This window comes from Dasypus novemcinctus, chromosome 4, assembly GCF_030445035.2.
Source record: "Dasypus novemcinctus isolate mDasNov1 chromosome 4, mDasNov1.1.hap2, whole genome shotgun sequence".
Lineage (NCBI taxonomy): Eukaryota > Metazoa > Chordata > Mammalia > Cingulata > Dasypodidae > Dasypus > Dasypus novemcinctus.
In genome coordinates, this window is record NC_080676.1 from 10,162,039 (window position 1) to 10,184,942 (window position 22,904).

General features: G+C 39.4%; 1 protein-coding gene across 2 annotated transcripts; it reads left to right on the top strand.

The window, feature by feature from the left end:
• Positions 1-1,575: 1,575 nt before the first annotated feature.
• Positions 1,576-8,771, top strand: RNF7 (ring finger protein 7). 2 transcript variants are annotated; one of them, XM_004459238.5, is made up of 3 exons: positions 1,576-1,841; positions 5,721-5,768; positions 7,364-8,771. In XM_004459238.5, the coding sequence occupies exons 1-3, from the start codon at positions 1,667-1,669 to the stop codon at positions 7,480-7,482; spliced, it is 342 nt and encodes a 113-aa protein (XP_004459295.1). In that variant the 5' UTR covers positions 1,576-1,666; the 3' UTR covers positions 7,483-8,771. The 2 variants fall into 2 exon arrangements, with proteins under 2 accessions (XP_004459295.1, XP_004459298.1); XM_004459241.5 differs by having other exon boundaries at positions 1,586-1,834; positions 7,364-8,286.
• Positions 8,772-22,904: the final 14,133 nt, after the last annotated feature.

Sequence of the window (22,904 nt, forward strand, 5' to 3'; positions counted from 1 at the left end):
TTCCAACTGCCTGGTTCTCAATAGCCGGGTGAATTTTCTCCTTATCTGGTACCCGCATTCTTACTTTATTGCATATCTAGCATTTATTGCCATCTCTAGTCAAATGTGTGGTTTCTTAATATGAACAGAACCTGTGTCTTTATGGATCATTTGGATTTGTTCACAGGCATTTTTGTCTGGCTCATAAAGTTTAGTATGGTCAGATTCACGTCTTCCACCACGACTATTTTCCCTGCTTGACTGACAGCTTGGAGAGATTTATTCTCTTCGCTCTTTTCCTGGCCTCCTCTCCCCCCCAGTTCAAACTTCATCTCTTCTACGAGGCTTTCAATCGCTTCATCAGTCCTCAGGGGTGTCTCTGTATCCTCACAGCACTTAACATGTCGTTCAACAACCAGCACATGTTTGCATCTAGCCAAATGTGACCCTGTGTCCACATTTATATTTTTATATATTGATGCATCCTTGAGTCTAGTTAGGTCCTGCCCAGGCCAAGACCTAAGATCAGCCCAGCAGGAGGTGACTCCCAAACATGACGCAGTAGCTATCCACCACTAAGTAGTGGTGAAAATCAGGTACCTCCTTAGGCTGTCTGCCTCAGCTTTCTTATCTTTTAAATGGAGAGTTTTGTCTGCTTTGCTCCGGAAAACAAAAATTTGAACCTGGGCTGGTAGAACCCTGGTTTCAAAACAGCCACCATCACATAATCGCAATGTGGTTTTTCTTAAGCTACTTCACGTCTCTGGACCTCATGACCCGTACATATAAAAGGAAGCAATTAAACTATATCAGAGCTTCTTAAACGGTGGTCTAGAGATAGCCCTAGGGTCCCCGGGATCCTTTCAGGGGGAACCAGGTCAAAAATATTTGCTAAAGAATATTCAGTAGTTCCCTCTTTTCAATCTCATACTCTCATTGAATGTACAGTGGAGTTTTCCAGAGGCTATATGATGGGTGGCGTCATCACGCTAATGATAACTTGTAACGGACTTATTACTGTTATTTTAAGTGATACTTGTTTTGGTTTTAATTTCATAAAAAGTAAACATCAACTAAGTCTACATAAACAAAAGTTCTTTAAGGTCCTTATCATTTTTAGGAGTGCTAAAGGGTCCTGAGACCAAAAAGTTTCAGAACCACTGAACCGGATATCTAGATCTTCAAGGTTACTCTCTCCCTCAACAAATAATGACCGAGCGCCCACGGTGGCCAGGCATTTTTAGTCACCGAGGAAATGGTGGGGGCAGGGAAGTGGTCCCCGCACTGATGTAGTTTACATTTGGTAAAGAAGAGACAAACGAATAAATTAACAAGATAATTCCTGACAGCGGTAAATTTACTTTGGGAATAAAGCAGAGCACAGCCCGCCCCTCTGCCACTAGCCAGTAACAATGAACCTCGCCCACCCTCAAGCCGCCGGGAAGGACCCGGCGCTCCCGACGCCCGTGCGTAGGGAAGGCGGAGCCGCCGGGCGGCAGCCCCGGCGCTGACGCGTGCTGACATCACCGCAGGGCGCCAGCCAATCGCGGGCGGCCCCGACTGGCGGCTGCGCGGCGGCCAGCGGCCTGCGGGCGGCGCTGTGGCGGGTGGCGCGGCCGCCCCGGGTCGCCATAGCTCCCCGCCGCTCTCGGCCCAACGTCTCGGTCGCCGGCCCCGCGCCGCCGCCATGGCCGACGTGGAAGACGGCGAGGAGCCCGGCGCCCTGTCCTCTCACTCCGGGAGCGCGGGCTCCAAGTCGGGGGCGGATAAAATGTTCTCGCTCAAGAAGTGGAACGCGGTGGCCATGTGGAGCTGGGACGTGGAGTGCGATACGTGCGCTATCTGCAGGGTCCAGGTGATGGGTAAGCGCTGCACGCCGGGCCGGGGCGCGCTGCGGCCTCCGCGGGGCCGGGCCGGGCCGGGGAAGGGGAGGGCTCGGGAAGAGCCGCCGCTGGTCGGGGGGTGCGGCCGCCGCTGGGGCCCGCGGGGTCGTTCTCCGGTCGCCCAACGCCGGGGCGCGGGGGACGTGCATTCTCGACAGGGAATCGGGCAGTTCGCAGAGGAATTAAACTAGGGGATTTCAAGTAGTGATAGGTGCAACCAAAAAAATCAAGCTGGGTGACATGATGGGGGCGGCAGGAACCATTTCGGTTTATGTGGCCAACTCCAGCCCCATTTCTAAAAGCAAAGCCAGAGGAGGGGAGGGTCAAGGGCCTGGGTCAGCAGTGCACGTTAATGGTTCAGGACACAAAGTGTCCAAAGTGATGCTCTAGAATCACCTTCCACAAAAACGACACCGCGGGTCCTGCTCTGGAGAGGCGCAGGAAAGAAAAGTGCTCCCAGGCATCGCACTTCCGGATTAGCTACTACCTTTCTGCTGCCTTTGATTTGTGGGTGGTTCGAGACAGGTCTGATAGCACTCGCTTGGCTTGAATGGGGTTATAGTGTAGTTCAAGAATATTTAGTTTAATGGGAACTGAAGAATGTAAGCCTTTTATTCAGGGACTGTGTTTCTACTCCAAAAAAATACGTTTCGGCTAGTGATATAAAACTTGATTTCCATTCTGCCCTCTGTTCCCATCACAGGATGCCATTTCCTCGAAAAGATATTTCCCTGCTTTTGTGGAAAGCCCTCTTTTATAAATAGGTCTTACTTTCTATGATATGTTCAATAAAAATAATGGCTCAAGTGAAACATTTCAGAACAGCTGAATCCGGTATGTTTTATATGGTTTCTGTTTTAAAATCTCAAACTATCCTGAAAAAGAGGTACGGTTTAAAATGCAAGTTATGCTTTAAAACAGGGCATCTAAAATTACTGTCACAACATCTTAAATATTGCTATTTCTTGAGCGTAGGTCAAGAAAACTGAGAACTTGGGGGCTTCCCCGAAAAAAATCAGAGAACTGGAGAAAATAAATGAAAACTATTGCTCTCTCTTCTTAAGAGATGAGAATTTAAACCTACCAGAATGAAGAGTCTCAGTTTAGGCTCTGTAGTACTTTCTTTTTGTTTTATTCAGAAGGGCGTGTTTCAAAGAGGATTTACAACAATGGGATTCATATAATTTTTATGTTTTACTTTTGAAAGAACTTGATTTTAGACATGACCCATTTATTTTGCGTATTAAATTTAAAAAGCAGCTCTTTATTTGTGTGCAATAATGTCTTCTCCAACCCATACTTAAATAAGAACTAGAATCTCTTTCCAGTTTGGGTGGTATTTTTGCCTGATTCAAGCAACTTCATCTTTTGTTCTTGTGCAGGACAAGCTTCATTCCCTAAAGTTTCTTTAAGAAAGAAAATATTCCCAAAAATATATTTAAAAAGAATTTATCTCTGAAATAGCTATTTTTCCCCCAAGGAAATTTTCCTAAATAGTAAATGGAAATGTAGAGACCTATAATAATAGTTGAAATTTTACAACAAATAAACTTTACTGGGATATTTAAAGTAGGTATGGGCTATAAATGGCTCAAGTTCATCATTACCTTTCTAATTATACCATGTGTTCTGCTACTGCAGGATTAATATTGCAAATCTGCAACAACTGTGCTTTGGATTCAGAAAGTATTCTGGACTACTCTAACTTTGTATTTTGTTTATGAGGTGTTAAAATCCACGGAGTGGTCAGGTGACGGCATAAGACAGTTTGTTTTTCAGTCTTCCAATCTTTACCCTAGAATGATACCAGAAGGTGTTGCTATGTGATGTACTCCTTAGAAATATGCCGTTTTACATATTAGGAACACTATTGAAAGAAATTTTTTTTCTTTTTTCTGAAATTTAGGAATTTTTATAAATTTGGGTCAACTTTTGATAATGACTCTAAACCAAAGCTATAAGCATAATCCAGAGATTTCTAGATAGTGAAACAAGAGCCCACCTAATCCCATTTCTTTAGTATTTGGAATTTTTCTCAGACACCTAAACTATTTATTTATTATGACTTCTTGCTCCAGGATTTGCCTGTAAGTCACTTCACTTCTGATGTGGGTAACACTCTCTCTTCCTTTTTTTTTTTTTTTTTTTACTTAGAACAGATTACACAGTGAGCAAATGCTGTTGAGGAAGAGGGGAGCAGGTTTGCTAGTGCAGCCAATTTATAAAGAGCTCAAGTAACCCTTTGTGGCTTTATCTTAACTTAGACATTTGACTTAGCCTTTTGAAGCCTTACTTTTCTAGTTAGTAAAAGATCCCCTTCACCAAAGTTGGGATCACCAAAGATTCCCTCCACAGCTCTCAAATTCTCAAATTCTGTGATTGCACAGAACAGGAGCCAGATGAAGGTAGCATTTCTTCACAGTTGTATCACCATCCTTATGATACTTAGTTGTGTGTGTGCCTGTGTCCCTATTACTGGTGAGCTGTTTTTGAGAACAGGGACCCAGCCTTGGTCATTTTGGAGTCCCCAGTGCATGACTCCGCACAAAAATACCAAGAAATTGTGGAATTGAAAGCCTCAGGAGGCACTGGTTGTTTTTAATTCTCATGGAGAGGCCAGGGTGTGTTGTTTTGTTTTTGTTTTTTAAGAGTTAGAGCATGTAGAGAGGAGCAAGCAAATGCCTCAGCATAGTCCAGTGTAAGAAGAGAAGCAGGTTTCAACTCCACCATGTTTCTATTTTTGTAGAATTTTTCTTCTCCAATCCATGTTAAAAAATTATGTTTTTCTCTTGGTTTGAACTTTTTTTTACCCCCTCTTCCAGGCCAGTGAGTGAGTCCATTTCATTGCTCCCCAAAATATACTGTTTCCTCCTTCAAGCACATAGTACTCAATATTGAATTTTGAAAGCTTCTAGTTCACTCTTAAGGTGCCCATTCCTAGTATTTATTCCTAACTAATTTCTTAAAATACTTCGCCATTGTTGGGTAGATGCTTTGAGCTCAGACTTTTCTGTAAAGAGGGCATTTTCTTAAAGATAAAAGAGAACATTTTCAGTACCTTGTACTTCTTCCTCTAATAAAATTTTCACAGATATTTTTCATCCCCACTTAAAATATAAATACCTCGTGCCATTATCCCCATTTTACAGAGAGAGAATTGAGGCTGGTCCAGGGGCACACAGCTGGTAAATGGCAATGATTTGTCTCCACATCTGCCTGGCTCCAAAGCCAGTGATTTCCCTTCCATACTCCACTTTTTTACCAGTCTTGTTTGATGACCAATGGGAAACAAACAAAATTGTTTAATTATAAATATTTAAATTTAATTTTTATGTAGGTTATACGGTCCTATGGTTCAAAAATATAAAAAGGTATTCAGTGAAAATTCTCCTTCCCATTCCATCCCCTCTCAGGTAAACTTAATTTCGTGGGTATCCTTCTAGAGTTTAAGTATAAGCAAATACAAATATATATGCATGTCTTATTTTAAAAGGTGTTCCAAAAATAAACTACCTCTAAAATTGATCTATGTGCGCATGCCCAGTGAGTTTATAATAATTTATAATATAGTAGAGTATGGCATGTTTTCCTCTAGTGACTGGATCTGTTTTCAGGGCGTCTTTTCTCATCAGAGCCTATAAAAATAGAAGGTTGGTAACCCTTATGGAATTGCTGCTGGTCATAAGTAGAATGCCTTGTACTTTATTCATCTTTAAAAAGTTATATTCAGAGGAGAAATTAATAATATGAGTCTTTTATCTTCATCTCTAACCCTTAGGGCTTTTGACTTTGAAGTGTCTGGGTTTTAAAATTGCATTCTGAGTATCAGAATGAGAATTGCTATTTGTTTACTTTTAGATGCCTGTCTTAGATGTCAAGCTGAAAATAAACAAGAGGACTGTGTTGGTATGTTATAATTTCGTTCTTTTGCTTTTTCAACTGAAGGTTTCCTCTCAGTGGGGATGTTTGAATTTGCAAGTAAGTTTGACTTTATCAATACACAAAAATAAACTGTAAAGCAGTGATCCATTATTAATATAAAATTTGTTGGTTTTCAAAAGACCTTAATGGAATGAACCTGCAAAATCATTTTATTGCCTGCAGTTGAGAAGAACTGGTTATATATTACAGAGATGGCCATAGGAAAATTTTTCTAATCAGAAAAGAAATAATTCTCTTCTCTTAAGAAAATTATAAAATAAGGAATTTGCCAAAACATGGTTTGATTTGGCTTTGTTATTGGACACTTTTGGTAGGTTTTTATTCTTACAAAGCATTTCAGTTTTCAGTACTCCTTTTTGATACAGTATGTTTTTAACTTTTCAGCTAAGGTAAAAAAAAATCTAAGTCTCAAGTATTTTATTTGTGTGATTTGTTTATAGAAATCTATCCCATTTTCCTTACAGTCAGAGACTAGAAAAATTGTTTTAGCCTAAATATTTTAAGCAATTCAAAGGTTTTTATGCCCCAGTTCTTAAGGTGATCACATCTAGATTGCTATATAAAAGTGTTTAAAGGTTTCCCTAGAATGAAAGGTTAGCTTTGTACTTTGTGCTTGCATGGTTTACATGCAGCTACTTAATATGATTTATGCAGTTTTGATCAAATCCCGTTTTTTCCTCCCTAAACTCTTACAATATTTCCCCCTTATAATTTCTGTAAGAAGTATTTTCTTCCACTCTTCTCTTTTTATCTTTTTGTCTTTAATTTTGTCTTGGCCTGTTTCCATATATAGCTCATTTGGTCAAGCAAGAGATAAACAAAGCCCAAGTTTGAGATTACATCCCAGATTGTGGGTGATTTCCCTTGATTTAAAATTTTACTTTCATACTGTCTGTTTAAAATATATTAATTTGAGAATTGTGAGGGGTAGGCCAGCTTTCTTTGATCAGAGAGAGACTTATCTCCCCAGCCAGCCACTTTGAAAATTTCATTTTGTCTCATGAGGAATTGACTTGCTTGTAGGTGACTTAACAAAGTTCATCACTTTTAGAAAACAGCTCAGTAGATGTACAACTAATAATGATTGGAGCACATCATCCATTTATAATCACCTGCTATGAAAGGAAAACTTTTAAAACTCATGTCTTGATTAATAAAAAATTGGGAGAACATTTTCCAACAAAATAAAGCTCAAAAGGTCTCCCAGGTTATTGTGTAACCAAGAAGGTCTGGGATTCTAAGGAAGGCTCAGTTCCTGTAAACTTTTCCCTTCAGGAAGACAGCATGTAGAGCTTTGTAGGGACTGGGGACCACTGCCTCAACCAGATTCTACAACAGGGAAGGTCCCCCAAACAAGTGTACCTTGCACATATTAGATTCTAGTGGTTTCTTTCTAGGTAGGAAGAGATTATTTTGACCAGTTCTGCATCTTAGTAGTTAAATTGATAGAAAGCTGACTATTATTCATAAGATTCATCATATAAAATGACATAGCTGTATTTTTATTTCAACAATTTGAATTGAAGTATATAATGTTAAATATTCTTTTTTTCTTTCAGTGGTCTGGGGAGAATGTAACCATTCCTTCCACAATTGCTGCATGTCCTTGTGGGTAAAACAGAATAACCGCTGCCCTCTCTGCCAGCAAGACTGGGTTGTCCAAAGAATCGGCAAATGAGAGTGGTGGGAGGCTTTCCTGTTCAGTCGCCTGGAGCCCTGGTGGATTTGTTATCAGCAAGTGCCCTACAAAGGCTCGGACACTCCAGGGGACTTAATTCTTCAAATAAGAGGTGGGGATCCGCAGCCCTTGGGCCTTCACCAGGGCACAGGTTCGCATTTTGTCGGTTTTATTTTTGGAAATTCTCTACAATGAAGAAGATAATTTTTTAAGGATGGTCTTTCCTACCTCTGCTTAGAAGTGCTGTGATAGAGGAGAGAACTACAAATCCAATGACTTTATAGTTTACCTACCGACAGCCAGGGGGCTGTGGAAGCAGTTCCATTCAGAGGAGAACTTTCTACATGGTTATGGCTGATAGGTTAAAAAGAGAGAAAAAGAGTGTTATAGTCACAAATAAAGTGCAGTTTCAAGCCCAACTCTTACTCTTAATTTGTTTCCTTACCTATTTTTTGAGGGGAGGAGAGATGTGACTCATGAAATCTTTCTTTGATTTAATGAGAATTTTAAGTTGGTATATATTCCAGTGGATAGAGTAAATAAAATTTAACCTTCATGCATATGAGATTTTGATTGTGTCTTTGACTCATCAAGAAGACCTAGATCAGCACTCCCTCTCTGTTATATCACTGAGTGATAAATGATACAAGTATTTTCAAGTTCTGATTGGATTAGATTATGTTGTAATTTAGCTGTGTTTTAGGTGGAATGTTAATGAGGGGGAATATTTACCACTGTACGGTTTGATCAAAAGTTTATTTTACCCTTTGATGTTTTAATAAATAGTTTATTTGGCTTACTTTATTTGAATTGACATTGCAATTTTATGTGTAACCTTAAAATGAACAAACTAATTTGTCAAGTGACTTTTCATTTAGTTTGACAAAATATCCATATATTCTTACTTGGCAATAAAATTTCAAGCTTATTACCTAGAAAATATATAAATGTAGGAAAATACTTCAGTTTTGTCAAACTCATTCACACTTGGGGAAGTTATTTTGTAACTGTTCATGGACAAGTTCATTTTAAATTCTCCAAAGAAAACCCTTAATAGAGGCTACTGCTGTGAATTTAAAAAACAAAAATCACTTCTACTGATTCAGAGTTTGCCACTAATTCAGAGATTCAGTCTGCCATTGCTTTTTTGATCTAAGGAATGCAGACACATAAAATAATGTTTAAAATGTTATTATTCTCATTTCCCTGGAAATTATTGCTTCCTTTTTTGTTCACTATTGTCTACTGAAAAAACGAATTAAATATATAGATATGTTTGGCCATTTGAATGTTGTGTCATGTGTTTATCATTGTGCAGTGAACTAATTTAGCAATTTTCGTTTGACCTTTTTAAAAGTTTGTGTCCATTAAATGTGGACCAAATATATGACTTTACAGTAAAGAAGGAAATAAAGAGTGCCAAGCTACTTTAATCCCCATGACAGTATGTAAATGAGATCCGGAGGACGGTGGTAATGTTGATTTTCCACACAGCAAAACCACAGTCCCACCACCTAACAAAGCTCTATTTATATTACCATCAGCAGGGTAGAGAGGAGGAGGGCCTGGGACAAAGCAACACTGACTCCCTACATCCTGCGATGAAATCAGCTCATCTGCGTGGTACAGATTGTTTGATCAGAAAGAACATGTTCTGATAATTACGGATTCCAACACAAAAGTTAAGCATTTGAACAGGGTTTTTTGTCCCATTTCATTAAATAATGTTGACCTTTGTTTTGCTAGTGCTAATGTCGGGAAGAGACATTAGTCATCTTCAGCTATTTTTCCATCTTAATGCAAGCTACATTCTTGTATTCCAGCTAGCATTTGAGTCAGTAAATTTCACCTTAACCAGACCCATTGCTTCCTTTTTTAAAAAAAAACATCCTCTTCACTATCTTGTAGTGAAATTAGTAAATGTTTCCTAGACAAAAAATTAAAATGTAAGTAATCATAACTTATTGTAATATAAAATAGAAATGAAAGTTAATTCAACTGTAACTAATTTAGTATGTAAATGCATGGACATAATTACACCAGAAGACAATGAAGTAGGCTGATGCTTGAATATATTACGTATAATCATGTGGACAGCAACAGTGTAGACTGATTTATTGACTCAGAAACCAGTATTTCCATTGATAAGACTTTTTCCCCCTAAAAATGGGAGACCATGCTTAGTAAAGTTCTGAAAAAAAGAATGTAATTTTCTCAGTCTACATGTTAGTTGCATACTCGGAAGCTTCATTTTTAAAGCCATGCCAAAGAAATTTGTTTATATTTTAAAAGAAGTTAGATTCTAGACTCCTAATGGCAAACAGATTTTCAGCTACATGAATGGACATTGAAAAGTCACGCAGGATGCTGAACCACTGTATGGGACTGTCCTGCACATTGCAAGATGGTTAACTTTCCTGGGCTGCTGCCCACTAAACCCCAGTGGGACCATCAGTCTTTCTGCCATCCAAAGAAAGCTCTTCACATTTCCACAACATCCCCTCTGGGAGTGGTACTGGCTTTTTGGAGAGTACTGGTCTAAGTGCTTTGGACAGGCAAAGTGTATATGCCAGCAGTCTCCCTCAAAGTGACACAAACAAAAAGTAACTTAACAGTAGTAAAGTGTTCAGATTTTTAAATGGCTACTGTCCCAAAAAGAAGTTCATAACTCCAAATTTTGCTTACGGTGTCTCTGCTCTTGAGAGGCTTGAATGACTCTTAATGTTAACTAGTACACAGTTGTTAAATATTCACTTGGCAAAGGCTTCTAGGCCTAAAGAGTATAAGCTGAAATTGTTTCATGTAACTGAAGCTAATGATCCTTTAGGATCAGAAAAAAATATACATGTTAGCACAATAAAAAGTTTTTTAAGTTGAATAGACATCTGACAAAAAAGGTAACTATAAGGGAAAAGCATGTGTTCTTGCTTTTTTTTTTTAATTTTTAGGAGGTACCAAGGATTGAACCTAGAACCTTGTACATGAGAAGCAGGCACTCAATCACTGAGCTACAGAGGTTGCTGTTTAAGTTATTGCGAAGTGTCAACTTTATGTAATGAACATTATATACTCTGAAATGAAAAATAGAAAATTGTGGTTTTTACTTTCGTAAACCCTTGTTTAAAAGAATAATAAGGAGAATTGGAATTAAAGTGCAAACAAATATATTTTACATTAAGCTATTTTATCTTGAACATTGAATGGTATAACAAAATGCAGGGAAAATGTTTACATGGATAGTCCTTTTTTGCCACCTTTATATCATTAGTCCATTTCTGCCATTGTTAGGTTTTGTTCAATAAGGTATGTCTTACAGAAAAAGGAATTTTCTCTCCATTTTTATATTCTTATTTGCCTTACTGGCCAAATGCTGGGATTCTAGAGCCAGGTATCTGGATTTGAACCCAGCGTCATCATTTCTTAAGTTTTCTTAACCTCCAACATTCCTCATTTTCCCCATGTGAAATGTAGGTAGTACTACCTACCTCACTAGATTGTGTTGAGCATTGAGGACTAAATGGTCTAATATACATGTAAAGCTCTGAGAACAGTGTCTAGCACGTGGTAGGTTTCATTTTATTATGATATATTATTATTTCATGTTATCGTTTCATTTTAGTCATTTTTGGAAGCTCCTTTAATAGAAATGCCACTTTCATAATAGTGTGATTTCAGTTATGGGTTAAACTCTTAAATGTTCTCAATACAAATTTTATAAGAGAAAGATAATTGTTGTAAGCATGTTAGATTGTGAATTTTTCAGTCAACATGATTTCCAAATTTTATATTAAGAAAAGGTTTTGTCAATGTTGAGCCCTCATTTAAATTTTAGATTTTTCATCTCGGTAGAAATATTTTATTGGAATCTTACACATAGGAATATAGGGGTAGCATTTTTGGACAAGATTTTAGGGATATCCATGTAGTTTGGGAAATAAATTAACCTTTTTTTACAACCCTCAGTTTTCATTTTCATAACCTTTCAGAACAGGAGTAACTGTTAAAATAAAATCAACCTGCTTCTTTCTTTGTCTATATACTTGATAATCTGAATCAGTAGAAGAAAAGAACCTGCTTTTTCTAGTTTGGGTACAAACACTTTCCCCAAGTGAATGCAACCGCAAGTATAGCCTAGTAGTAAGATTGCAATTTTGGACTTAGTCTGGCTTGGAATCTTGCCTCCATCACTTAACTAGTCACATGATCCTTTACTTCTCTGTGTTTCCTCAGCTAAAATGAGAATGACAATATTATCTACCTCATAAAGTGGTTATGAAGATTGAAGAATACATGTTAACTGCCCAGAACAGTGCCCGAAATATAGGAAGCAGCCCCTAAGTATTAGCCATCGTCATAGGTCCCCACTGTCACCACTAATCTCTTAGAGAATGGTCTTTAAGAAAGGCATATTGTTTGCAGTGATGCTTCCTGTATGAATTATGATGTTTGTGTTCAGTCACAACCTGCAAAGAATTTCCAGCAGAGTTTTTAAAAGAGGAGTTTTCAACCTTTTTTCCTTTTTTTTAAAACCATCCCAAACCTCTGCAAAACCCCATTCCCATCAGCAACAATGGGCTCTCCCATGATAGTGCCCAAAAAAGTGCAAGTGGGCTGGGGAGGAGAGTTAGAAAATCACAGTTAAAAAATTCTGAAACTTGCAGTGCAGATGAATGTTCTATGCATTTGCGTTTTATCCTAGTCTCGAAGATACCTACCAACTCTTTCGATTTATTGGGACTTATATAGAAAATGCAACTAACTAAATAATTTCTACAAAAGTATTAGTGTTATAGAATAATCAGAATCCTTATCAGACCACCCAGAGTGTCTAAATCTGAAAAATGCGTAGACTAGGATAAGCTTTCCATGACTGGTATAATACAATCTTAATGGAACTCTTTAGTGGTGATTATTAGACTTTTATTATAAATTAATTTTTGTTACACTAATTCCAGCTCTGCTTTTTCTACACTTCTATTATATATCTATAATATAATAAAATTTTATTATTTATTATATGTCAACTGTATAAGAAGCTTTGCCATAATGGCAGAGAGTTTCAATATAAGTCTTCTGTTTTCAGGGACTGCACAATCTGTGAGGGGAATGTTAGATTGACAGCAGGATGGTAAAAGTGTAATGTACTGACCCTTCTGAGAGATGCACAATGCTCTGCAAAGTGGAAGGGAGTTACCACGTTCACCATCAGCATATACAGTATGTGCCTAACAAGGACCATTCCTTGTGTGGGTTACAAGAACCAGTTTATACGCTATTTTATTTAACAGCACTTTTAACACCTCTGTGCATCATAGTATTTCTATATAGAGAATGGAAGGATGTCTCCTCAAAATAAGTTGTTCACATTGTTTCCACTTCCTCGACTACTTTTCAGTTCCATTCTCCACTCCACATATACTCATGTTTGCCTGGTTATAAAGAGCAAGTGGGGTCTGCTCACTGACAAATGAGTTAGCTAAAAAAAACACTCGATGCTTATAGTCCTTTCTTTAAGAGTATAGGTCTGTGCCTAACAGTAAAGCTGTTAGCCACAAGTTGCAATTTAATTTTTTAATTAATTAAAATAAAACAATACAGTCCTTTAGTCACACTAGCCACATTTCAAGTGCTCAGTAATCCAACGTGGGCCGTGGCTTCCATACTGGATATTGTGGAGCAGAACCTTCCCATCCCTCTGTCGGGCAGCGTTGAGGCAGAGCATCCATTATAAGGTCTGCTCTATTCTGTCAGAATTCAGGAATCATGGGGCCTCAGTTATATCGAATTTGTTTGTGACCCTGTACTTTTCCTTCAAAAAGTTATCTCTGGGAACTGGAATGTTGGCTTTAAGCCTTACTTTACTCATTAAATCTTATCCTTGGTTCCTTAAAAAGTTATAAATAGAATTTTATCCTTGGTTCCTTAAAAAATTATAAATAGTATCACCCAGCAATCCCACTTCTAGGTATATACTGAAAATAATTGGAAGCAGATACTTGTACACCAATGTTCATAGAAGCATTATTCACAATAGCCAAAATACAGAAGCAACCCAAGTGTCCATACACAGATGACTGGATAAACAAAATGTGGTATAAACATATAATAGAATATTAATCTGCTGTAAAAAGATACATGCTACAATGTATCATGTTGAGTGAAATAAGCCAGACACAAAAGGGCAAATATTGTGTGATTTAACTTTTATGAAATAACTAGAATATGCAAATTCAAAGGGACAGAAAATAGAGTACAGATTATGGGGGAAATGAGGGGAGAATGGGGAGTTAATCTTTATGAGTACAGAGTTTCTGTTGGGGAATCATAGAAAACTTTGGATGGGGAAGCAGATTTGGCTCAACTGACAGAGCGTCCACCTACCACATAGGAGGTCCAGGGTTCAAACTCCGGGCCTCCTTGACCCGTGTGCAGCTGGCCCACACACAGTGCTGATGCGCACAAGGAGTGCCCTGCCACGCAGGGGTGTCCCCCACATAGGGGAGCCCCACACACAAAATGTCCACCCCTTAAGGAGAGCTGCTCCAGGTGAAAAAAGTGCAGCCTGCCCAGGAGCAGCACCACACATGGAGAGCTGACATAGCAAGATGACACAACAAAAAGAGACACGGATTCCTGGTGCCGCTAACAAGAATACAAGAGGACACAGAAGAACATACAACGAATGGACACAGAGCAGACAATGGGGGGGGCGGGTAGGAGAGAAATAAATAAAAAATAAATCTTTTTTTAAAAATAAGAAAAGTTTGGATAATGGATTATGGTAATGGTAGCACAACATTGTGAGTGTAATTCATGCCACTGTACTGTATACTGAAAGTGGTTCAAATGGGAGATTTTATGTTGTGTATATGTTACCCCAATTTTTAAAAATCTTACCCTTGACAAAGAGAAAAAATTATACATTTATAAACCTTTAGCTTGCCAACTCATTGCACCTGGGAGAAAAGTAATCAACCCAAATACAAGGATCCAGAATTATAAGAAACATCTCAATATTAAGCATAAAAAAGGGATTGTTGACTTAATTTCCTATTGTTTAAGCTCTGTAAGAATTTCTTATATCTTAAAAATGAAATATATTTTAAACTATAAATTTATATAGCAGCTTTTGTGTCTTTCCTAGATTTATAGCAGTGGTTCTCAACCAGGGGTGAGTTTGCATGCCTCCCCTCCCCCCACCTGGGACATTCGACAATGCCTGGAGGCATTTGGGGTTGTCGCAACTTGGGGCAAGGGATACTACTGGGATCTAGTAGGTAGAGGCCAGGGATGCACCTAAACATCCTGCCATGCACAGGACAGCTCCCAAAACAAAGACTATTGGATCAAAGAATGTCAATAACCACCAAGGTTGAGAAACCCTGATTTACAGAAATCAGCACCTTTTTTTTTTTGAGGTACTGGGTTCAGGGATTGAACCCAGGGCCTTGTATGCAGGAAGCAGGCACTCAACCGCTGAGCTACATCAGCTCCCCTGAGTTGGTTTTTTTGTTCGTTTGCTTGTTGTTTGTTTCTTTGTTTCTAGGAGGCATCAGGGACTGACCCTGGGACCTCCCATGTGGGAAGCAAGCACTCAACTGCTTGAGGCACATCTGCTTCCCAGCAATTAACACATTTTTGAGAAGTTAGAATTCTCTATTAGAAACTTGCTAAAATATGGTCTATAATAACAAAACTTGTATAACTCTTAAATGCCTAATTCTCTTCTAAGAGGTTTACATATAGTAACTCATTTAATCTTCACAAAAATCCTTTACTATTATTATTAACTCTTTTTACAGCTAAGGAAAAGGAGGCACTGAGAGGTTAAGTAACCTACCTAAGGTTACACAACTAGTGAATGGAAAGTAGGATTTGAGCCCAGGCAGTCTGGTTCTAGAATCCACATCCTTCACCATTAGTTCATGGTGTCTCAAAAGAATACCTTATCTGAACATATTTTCCTCCAAAAATGCTAACATGTGTTCACATATTTCCGTTTTAAGTTCTGCAAAGCTGCACACAAATATCTTCATTTACAGAAATATTTTAGAGTTGTATATTCTATGCTTTCAATATTGGCCAAACCATTTCATTGTTTTCTAAACTATTTTATTGGGTATTGCTACCACATCTGATCTAAATTCAAACATTCATACACTGACAAGGGAATTTATGTTTGTTCTAAAGGAATAAGAGCATAAGAAGAGAGCATTAGTAAAAATAAATATATTAAAACTTTATAAATAAAAAGCAGGTTTTTACTAGCATTTATGTGTATTTTTATTAAATTTGATTCCTAGAATACATAATATGGTGAAAAACGTTAAGCCTTTCTGCTTATGTAAAAATACAATTACGTCTCAATAGTTGGAATATATTAGTCAATCAAAGGGGTTCTGGTGCAAAAAACCAGAAATCTGTTGGCTTCTATAAAGGGTGTTTATTTGGGGTAGAAGCTTGCAGTTATCAGGCCATAAAGGGTAAGTTACTTCCCTCACCAAAGTCTGTTGCCACGTGTTGGGGCAAGATGGCTGCCATGTCCGCAAGGGTTCCGGCTTCCTCTTCCTCTTAAGGCTCCGAGGTCCCAGCTTCTTCCAATATCAGTTGCAGGCGAAAAGTCTCATGTCTTTCCTGGGGCTCATTCTTTTCCAGGCTCAGCTACTCTGCTCTCCCCAAAAGGCCTGATACTGTAAGGTATCAGGCAAACAGCTCGTCTCCCTTCCGGAGGCCTCTGCCGTGTCTAAGAGGGCCTTCTCTCTTTCCTCACGTATCTGCTTCTCTGTGTGTTTACTTTCCAGGGCTCCAGCGTTAAAACTCCACCTTTCTCCTCTGCCATGTCATCTTCTCTTGTGAATCCCCATTGCTTGGTCATACTGACATGGCCCAATCAAAACTTCAGTCATAATTTAATCAGGTAAGAGGGAAACCTCTGAATCCAATAATCCAAAGGATCCAGAGGAACAGACCAGTTTACAAACATAATCCAATATCTATTTTGGGAATTCATAAATAATACCAACTGCTACATAGCGTTTCTTGAAAAAGCAATTTGTTCTTGATAAAGCCAGGCTGAGTAAAGAAATAATGGTTCATATAAACCATTTAATTGATTTTATGTTTGGTTTGACATCTTCTTGTAAACACTAGTGAATTAGCTGGCAATACACTTGGCTGCAAGTGTCAGAAAGCCTAACCACACTGCTTAAAGAGATAGGGGTTTTATTGTTCATGCAATAAGAAGCCCGGGGCTAGAGCAGGGAGTCAGCAGTGCCATCAGGAACCCAGGTGTTCTCCTTTCTGTTCTGACATGTTTAGCAAAAAATCCCATTCTCAGATCTACTACCGCATAGTCCCAAGATGACTGCTGTAATTTCAGGTCTCATATTTAAATTTGCCCCTTTGTGAGGGACAAAGGGGTTTTTTTTCTTTAGCCAGACTTTGACTTCTCCTTGGGAAGGGCTGCCCTCCCCTGGTGTTTTTACATCATCGTCTACATAGCATTGGCTGGAATGATGTCAAATGGCCCCTTCTAGATGTAAAGGAAAATAGAAGATGAAGTATTTCACTTTCCAGCTTTTACAGAAAAGGAAGAAAAGGTAAAACATAAAACGTTGTTGAGGATGGGTGTTAAATGGGCCAACTTATATTATCGGTCACAAAAGTATTTACTAAAACTTTAATAGTTGCTAATACTTGGGTAGTTGCTGCTGCATGTACTTCCTTTTCATAGAATCTTAGAATGCTAAAGGATCTTAGAGATCATTTTGCCTCTAGAATGACATCTTTGCATCTATAGTTTTAAAATGCTGACTTTTAAAGCAATTGTAAAAAGTGAACCATTATGACACGAATTTGGATAGACCTTGAATAAAATTACATATCTCAAAATATAACTTCATATAGAAAAAAGACAATGTTACGCAGTCTGTGAAGCCACTGTTAGATATTTTCCCAAACTCTAATTTTATACAGTGGTTTTGAGTAGTTGCTTTATGTATTTTGAAACTTTGAGCTAAAATAACACACAGAGTCTTTTACAGATAAAATGTTTGCTTCTATAGTTGCCCTGAGAAACAGAACCTCTTTGGGAAGATTTAAATCTAATGCTCTTATCTAACTATCTTATTTCTGCCGTCACCATCTCAATGCCTGCACAATGTTTAGCTTCTTTAATGAAGAACATAGCCAGGCAATTGGGTACTGCCTCAGCAAGTTTAAGAGCTGGATATTGGACAAAAGAATTGAAAAAATACTGCCCGAAGAGGAGATACAAGTAGCGCGTGAAACATCATTCCGCATCAGGAAAGCAAAACCACAATGAAATACCACTACACACCCCTTAGACTAGCTTAAGTCTGAAAGACGGATAACACCAACTCTTGGTGAAGACGTGGAGGAACTGGAGCACTTCTGCATTGCTGATGAGAATGCAAAATAGACAAGCCTCTCTGGAAATCAGTAAGACAGTATCTTAAAAAGTTAAACATACATCTACCTTAGGATGCAGTCATTCTATTCCTAGGTACTTATACGAGAGAAACAAAAACATATATCCACAAAAAGACTTACAGAAGAATATTCAAAGCAACTTTTTTCATATTAATACTTAAAATAGCCCAAAACTGGAAACAACCAAAATGCTCACTAACAGAAGAACAGTGAGTGGTGTACTTATATTACTGGGCTGTAAAAAGGAACAACACGGATGAACAAAAGAATCCAGACGAGTATTTAACTGTATGATTTCATTCCTATAAACATCCAGAACAGGCAAAACTACAAAACAAATCTACACTGATGGAAATGAAAATAACGGTCGCCTCACAGTGGGGGATCCTGACTGGAAAAGGGCACATGAAAACTGTCGGAGGTGATGGAAATGTTCTCTATCTCAACTTCAGTGATAGTAGCCTGAGTGTCTACATAGTCAAAATTCTTCAAACTATACACTTAAGATCTGTGCATTTTACTCAATGTAAAAGAAACATAAATTTTTAAAGAAAGTCGTATTTATTACCACAACCAACACTCTTTTACACTTGCTACTCAATGGGAAATACAGTAACAACCACCAGAAAAAGTCATTAATGGTGTTTCCACTTGCCTTATTGTTCAGCTCATCAAGCCAGCAATCAAATGAAAATAACTGTGCTTCTCATCTTGTTCTCGTCCCCCGTGGAGGTAATCTGAGAAAGCTCCTTGGAGTTCATTAAGTGCTACATTTTCAAGAAGTTCATCAAAACGCTGAAGAAATAAATAATGAAAGAAGTGTGCGGGTTTTTTTTTTTTTTAAGGTAAAAATGTTTTATTCAATCCATCTCTCTTCTAGATCATTTTTCAGGGTTTTGAATGTGCACAATCTTGGAGTTGCTCCCGGTTATAAGAAGAGATTTCAGTGCACCCTGAATCTCACTGAACACCTCTCTCTCACTTTTCTAACAGCAGGTTTAGATTTTCTTATGGGTAGCATTTAGACTCTTGGGCCCTTCCCACAGCTAATGTTGCCTCACGGCTTGACTGCCCTGAGAGCTCTCGTGCCGAGTGGCTGCCAAACAGCCTGGAACTGAAGGCTTGTGAGTGTGCCCAGACCCCCTAATAAAGGTTAGGAGGGCCAACGTCTTCCCATCACACCACAGCCCTGCTGTTAGGTCCTCAACGTGAATACAAAGCAAAAGGAGCTAATCTTGAAGTCCTGGGGGGGCTGTCTCCACCCTCAGCTCTAAAACCCTTCATCTAAAACCAAGGAATTCTCCATCTCCTGGTCAGACCTGGATGCAGGGACCAGGAGGAGGCCCAAGTGCTCCGCACAAGAATCTGCGTAAGTCTGCGCAAGACGCAAGACTGTCACCCCTCCCAGCACCCCAACACTTGGAGCCTGGCCACCGCCATCTTCCTTGGGACCATCAGTCTCGTTCTGCCTTTCACCCCTATCTATGCCAGTCAACGCAATAAACCCATTTTCCAGGCCACTTTGCATCCTGAAATCTAATTTCATGTTGTTCTTTACATTCCTTTAATATCCTATCTCCCACTTCTCTCCAACTTCTGAAAGTCTTCTTCCCCAGTGCCCTGTGATACTCTCATGGACAAAGTCCCTAACATGCTCATCTTTCTTCTCTGAAAGCTCCCTTTGCCTTCTTATTCTAACTAAAATCTAGTTCTGCCCTGGGGACACTGCTTCTTCTGCAACCCTCCTACTCCCCATGTACCACTGGACCTGGCAATGTGCCAGCTGTCCTTGCTCCTCATTGTGGCTCCTAGGCTATTCTCCCTCTCTCCTCCCCAAAACATCCAGATTTGAATCTGTCACGATACTCCATAACTCACTTTGTCTTCTTGTCGCTTCACGGTTTAATTCCCTTTGCTCTTTGAAGATGTTGGCTGCTGGCTGTGACTCTCCATCACTACTCTTGATCTTTCTTGGTGGGTTCAATATCCTCTTGGATGAGCCTTTTAATACCCTGGCATCCCAATCCCTTGAAGTCCTCTCCTCCAGGATCCTGTGCTGCCCACCTCTACCTTGTCTGCTCACTCTAGTGGGCAAACCCTTGAATAAAACTCCTCAGAAGAGTAGCTTACACTGGCTGCCTCCAATTTTTCTCCCATTCTCTACTGAATTGGCTCTAATAAGGCTTTGACCCCATCACCCCACTGAAACCATTTTTGTCAAGGTGCCTGGTGACCTCCAAGTTGCTACACCCATTGGTCAATTTTCAGGCCTTATCCTACTTGATCAAACAGTAGAATTTGCTGCTTGACATCTGTTCACCGGCTGCTGGCTGTCCTTCCACCTTCTCATCTTTTCCCCTGCTTGCTCTCTAGGGTCTGACCTTAGACTTCCCTGCTTCACCCCCAGAGTGATGGCATCTAGTCCCACAGCTTTAAACTGTGGTAACTCCCTATGACTCTCAGTCCAGGCCTCTCCCCTTCCTCAAGATCTCTATTTGGGTGTCTGAAAGGCAGTTCAAACGCATCACACACACAATAGTCCCTGCTCTTCCCCACCACCGTACCTGCTCCTCCAGTGGATCTCCAGCTTGTTTAAGGCAAATTCATCTTCCAGTTACTCAGGCCCAAAACCTCGCAGTCACACTGGTCTCTTTTCTTTCTCTCACACCCCATATGGCCCTCAGAAACAAATACTCTTATGTATTTGATCTCGCACGGGGTGTCTGCGATGGCCTACAGATTGATCTTCTGGCTTTGACTTCTGACTCCTTTCCTTCAGTCTGTGGTCCTGTCAGCGTGTCCATCCAGCTGTAGTAGTCCTCGGCTGAAAACCTCCAAGGTTTCTCATCTCGTAATAAGGTCCAAAGTCCTTCCCATGACCCCTCCGTTCAGTCCATCGCCCTGTCCTCATCCAGTCCAGCCTCAGGGGCCTTCCTGCTGTCGGCCCATCCTGAGGGCTCTGGGCTGGCCATTCCTTATGCTTAGAGCACTCTATGCTGAGACACCCCCAGATCTCACACCTTCACCTCCGGAGCCTAGACCTCCAGACATGGGGCCACAACTGCCGTGAGGCCATCATGCTCTGAGGCAGGTGGGGGGAAAGACCCTGGAGGGGGAGGTCCTGGCACCCCGCTCTCCCAGCTGGGCGCAGCCTCCCCAGAGCTGCCAGGTGAACACAGGCATGTGATCAGGCCCGGGTGAGACCAGCAAAGGACAGCCCCAGCAAAGCACAGACTCGTGAGGAACGCTAAACCATTATGTTAGGGTCCTAAGTTCTCGGGTGGTTTGTAATAAATACTACATATTTCACTTATTTGGCTTATCCTCTCTCTCACTCTACTGAAATATAATCTCAGAGAGGGATTTTTGTCTATTTTGTTTACTGCTGCACCCCAGTCTAGAACAGTGCCTAACATAATAGGCACTAAATATATATATGTGGAATGAATGAATGGACCTAGGAAAGCTATGACAGGAGAATTATGTGTGGAATTTAGTTGATACGACTTAGTACTCAATTCTATTTTATACATCAAGGTCATTACTTTCAAGGTAATATCAAAGATGAGGTGTATGTCACCAACTGAATTTAGCTTTGTATTTTCTTTAGCATAATACATGTCAGAGCCGGGCCTTCCATATGGACCTTATTATTTATGGAAATAAAGCTTTCATCTCATTCATTATTACCGAATGATCCTAATGTTATCCATGTTTAGTAAACTTGGTAGTATTTATATACTTCAAATTATTATTTGACTTAACTGCCCCCCACCCCCTCAGTGGACATTCAGCTGGAGTCTACACACTTAACTTACTGATTCTTCTTTAGCATTCTTTTTTTCTTCTCAACTCTCAATTATTTTTATTCTTCACCAAATGTGAAAATAGAAAAGTTTTTAGAAACAGACTCACCAAAATTTGTAGCAAATGCTTACTACTTTCCCATTCCAGAACTGCAAAGAACAGAAGTACAAAGTCTTTTATAGTCCACTAAAAATAGCGTTGACTTTCCTCCCCGCGTTCCATTTTTCATTACAATCACAGGATCTCTTTCCAGATAATTCTCACATTTCCCCACATATTACATACACGTTTTGTGGAGTTCGTTTTGCTTTTTGTTTGTTAACATTGTATTGTTTGGTCTCCTTTGATAATTCCTTAGTCTTTAATAAAATCCCTTACTTTCCGGGAAATTGTTTAGTGATTTTTAAAAAAAAATTTCATTGTGTGAACACATACAATTTATATTCTTTTGTCTTTCTGCCATACTTCATTTCCAAATTGAATCTTTATCAAGAAGTATTTTCTCTTTGTTTCAAATACACTAATTACTTAATTCTCTATCTCAGCTACAGAATATTTCTGTTATGGGTGTGTAGTGGTCATTAAAACAATTGGAGTCTTGCTTAGAGAGGAAGATGTTTATGTTATGCCAGATTATAAAGCCTAAGATTCAATGTTTATGAATTTAATTTATGAAAAAGCAATGCGCTTCAAGCAGCTCCACAGATACTTTTGCCCCTTTTAAAGCATTTGCAACTTTTATCTTAAGTAGCCTCAAAAACACAATTTCCATCTGTTCTTAGTATGGCTTTTGAGGAAGGTAGGGTTTCCTGTTGATACAAGGATTTCCCTGCAGATGCACAGTAATTGTTTCAGTATCAATTGAATAGAGCTGAACTAGAAGCTTGGTATCATACGGGACACTGTGCTTTATAATAAGAAAACAGGCCATCTTGATGGGCAGCAAAGCACAAGAGTCATCTCTAAATACAATCCCCGCTTTCTCTGTGTCTCAGACTGGACTCTTCGACCCATTCCTTCACTGCCACCGGGATAGTGAAGAGTGAGAAGACCACCGGGCTGGAAAAGGGGACCTCACGTTCCTAGTTCCAAATCTCGCACTTCCTTCTTTATGGTGTCAGTGTTCTTCATGTGCAGTAAGCACTCAGACCAGGTCAACACTA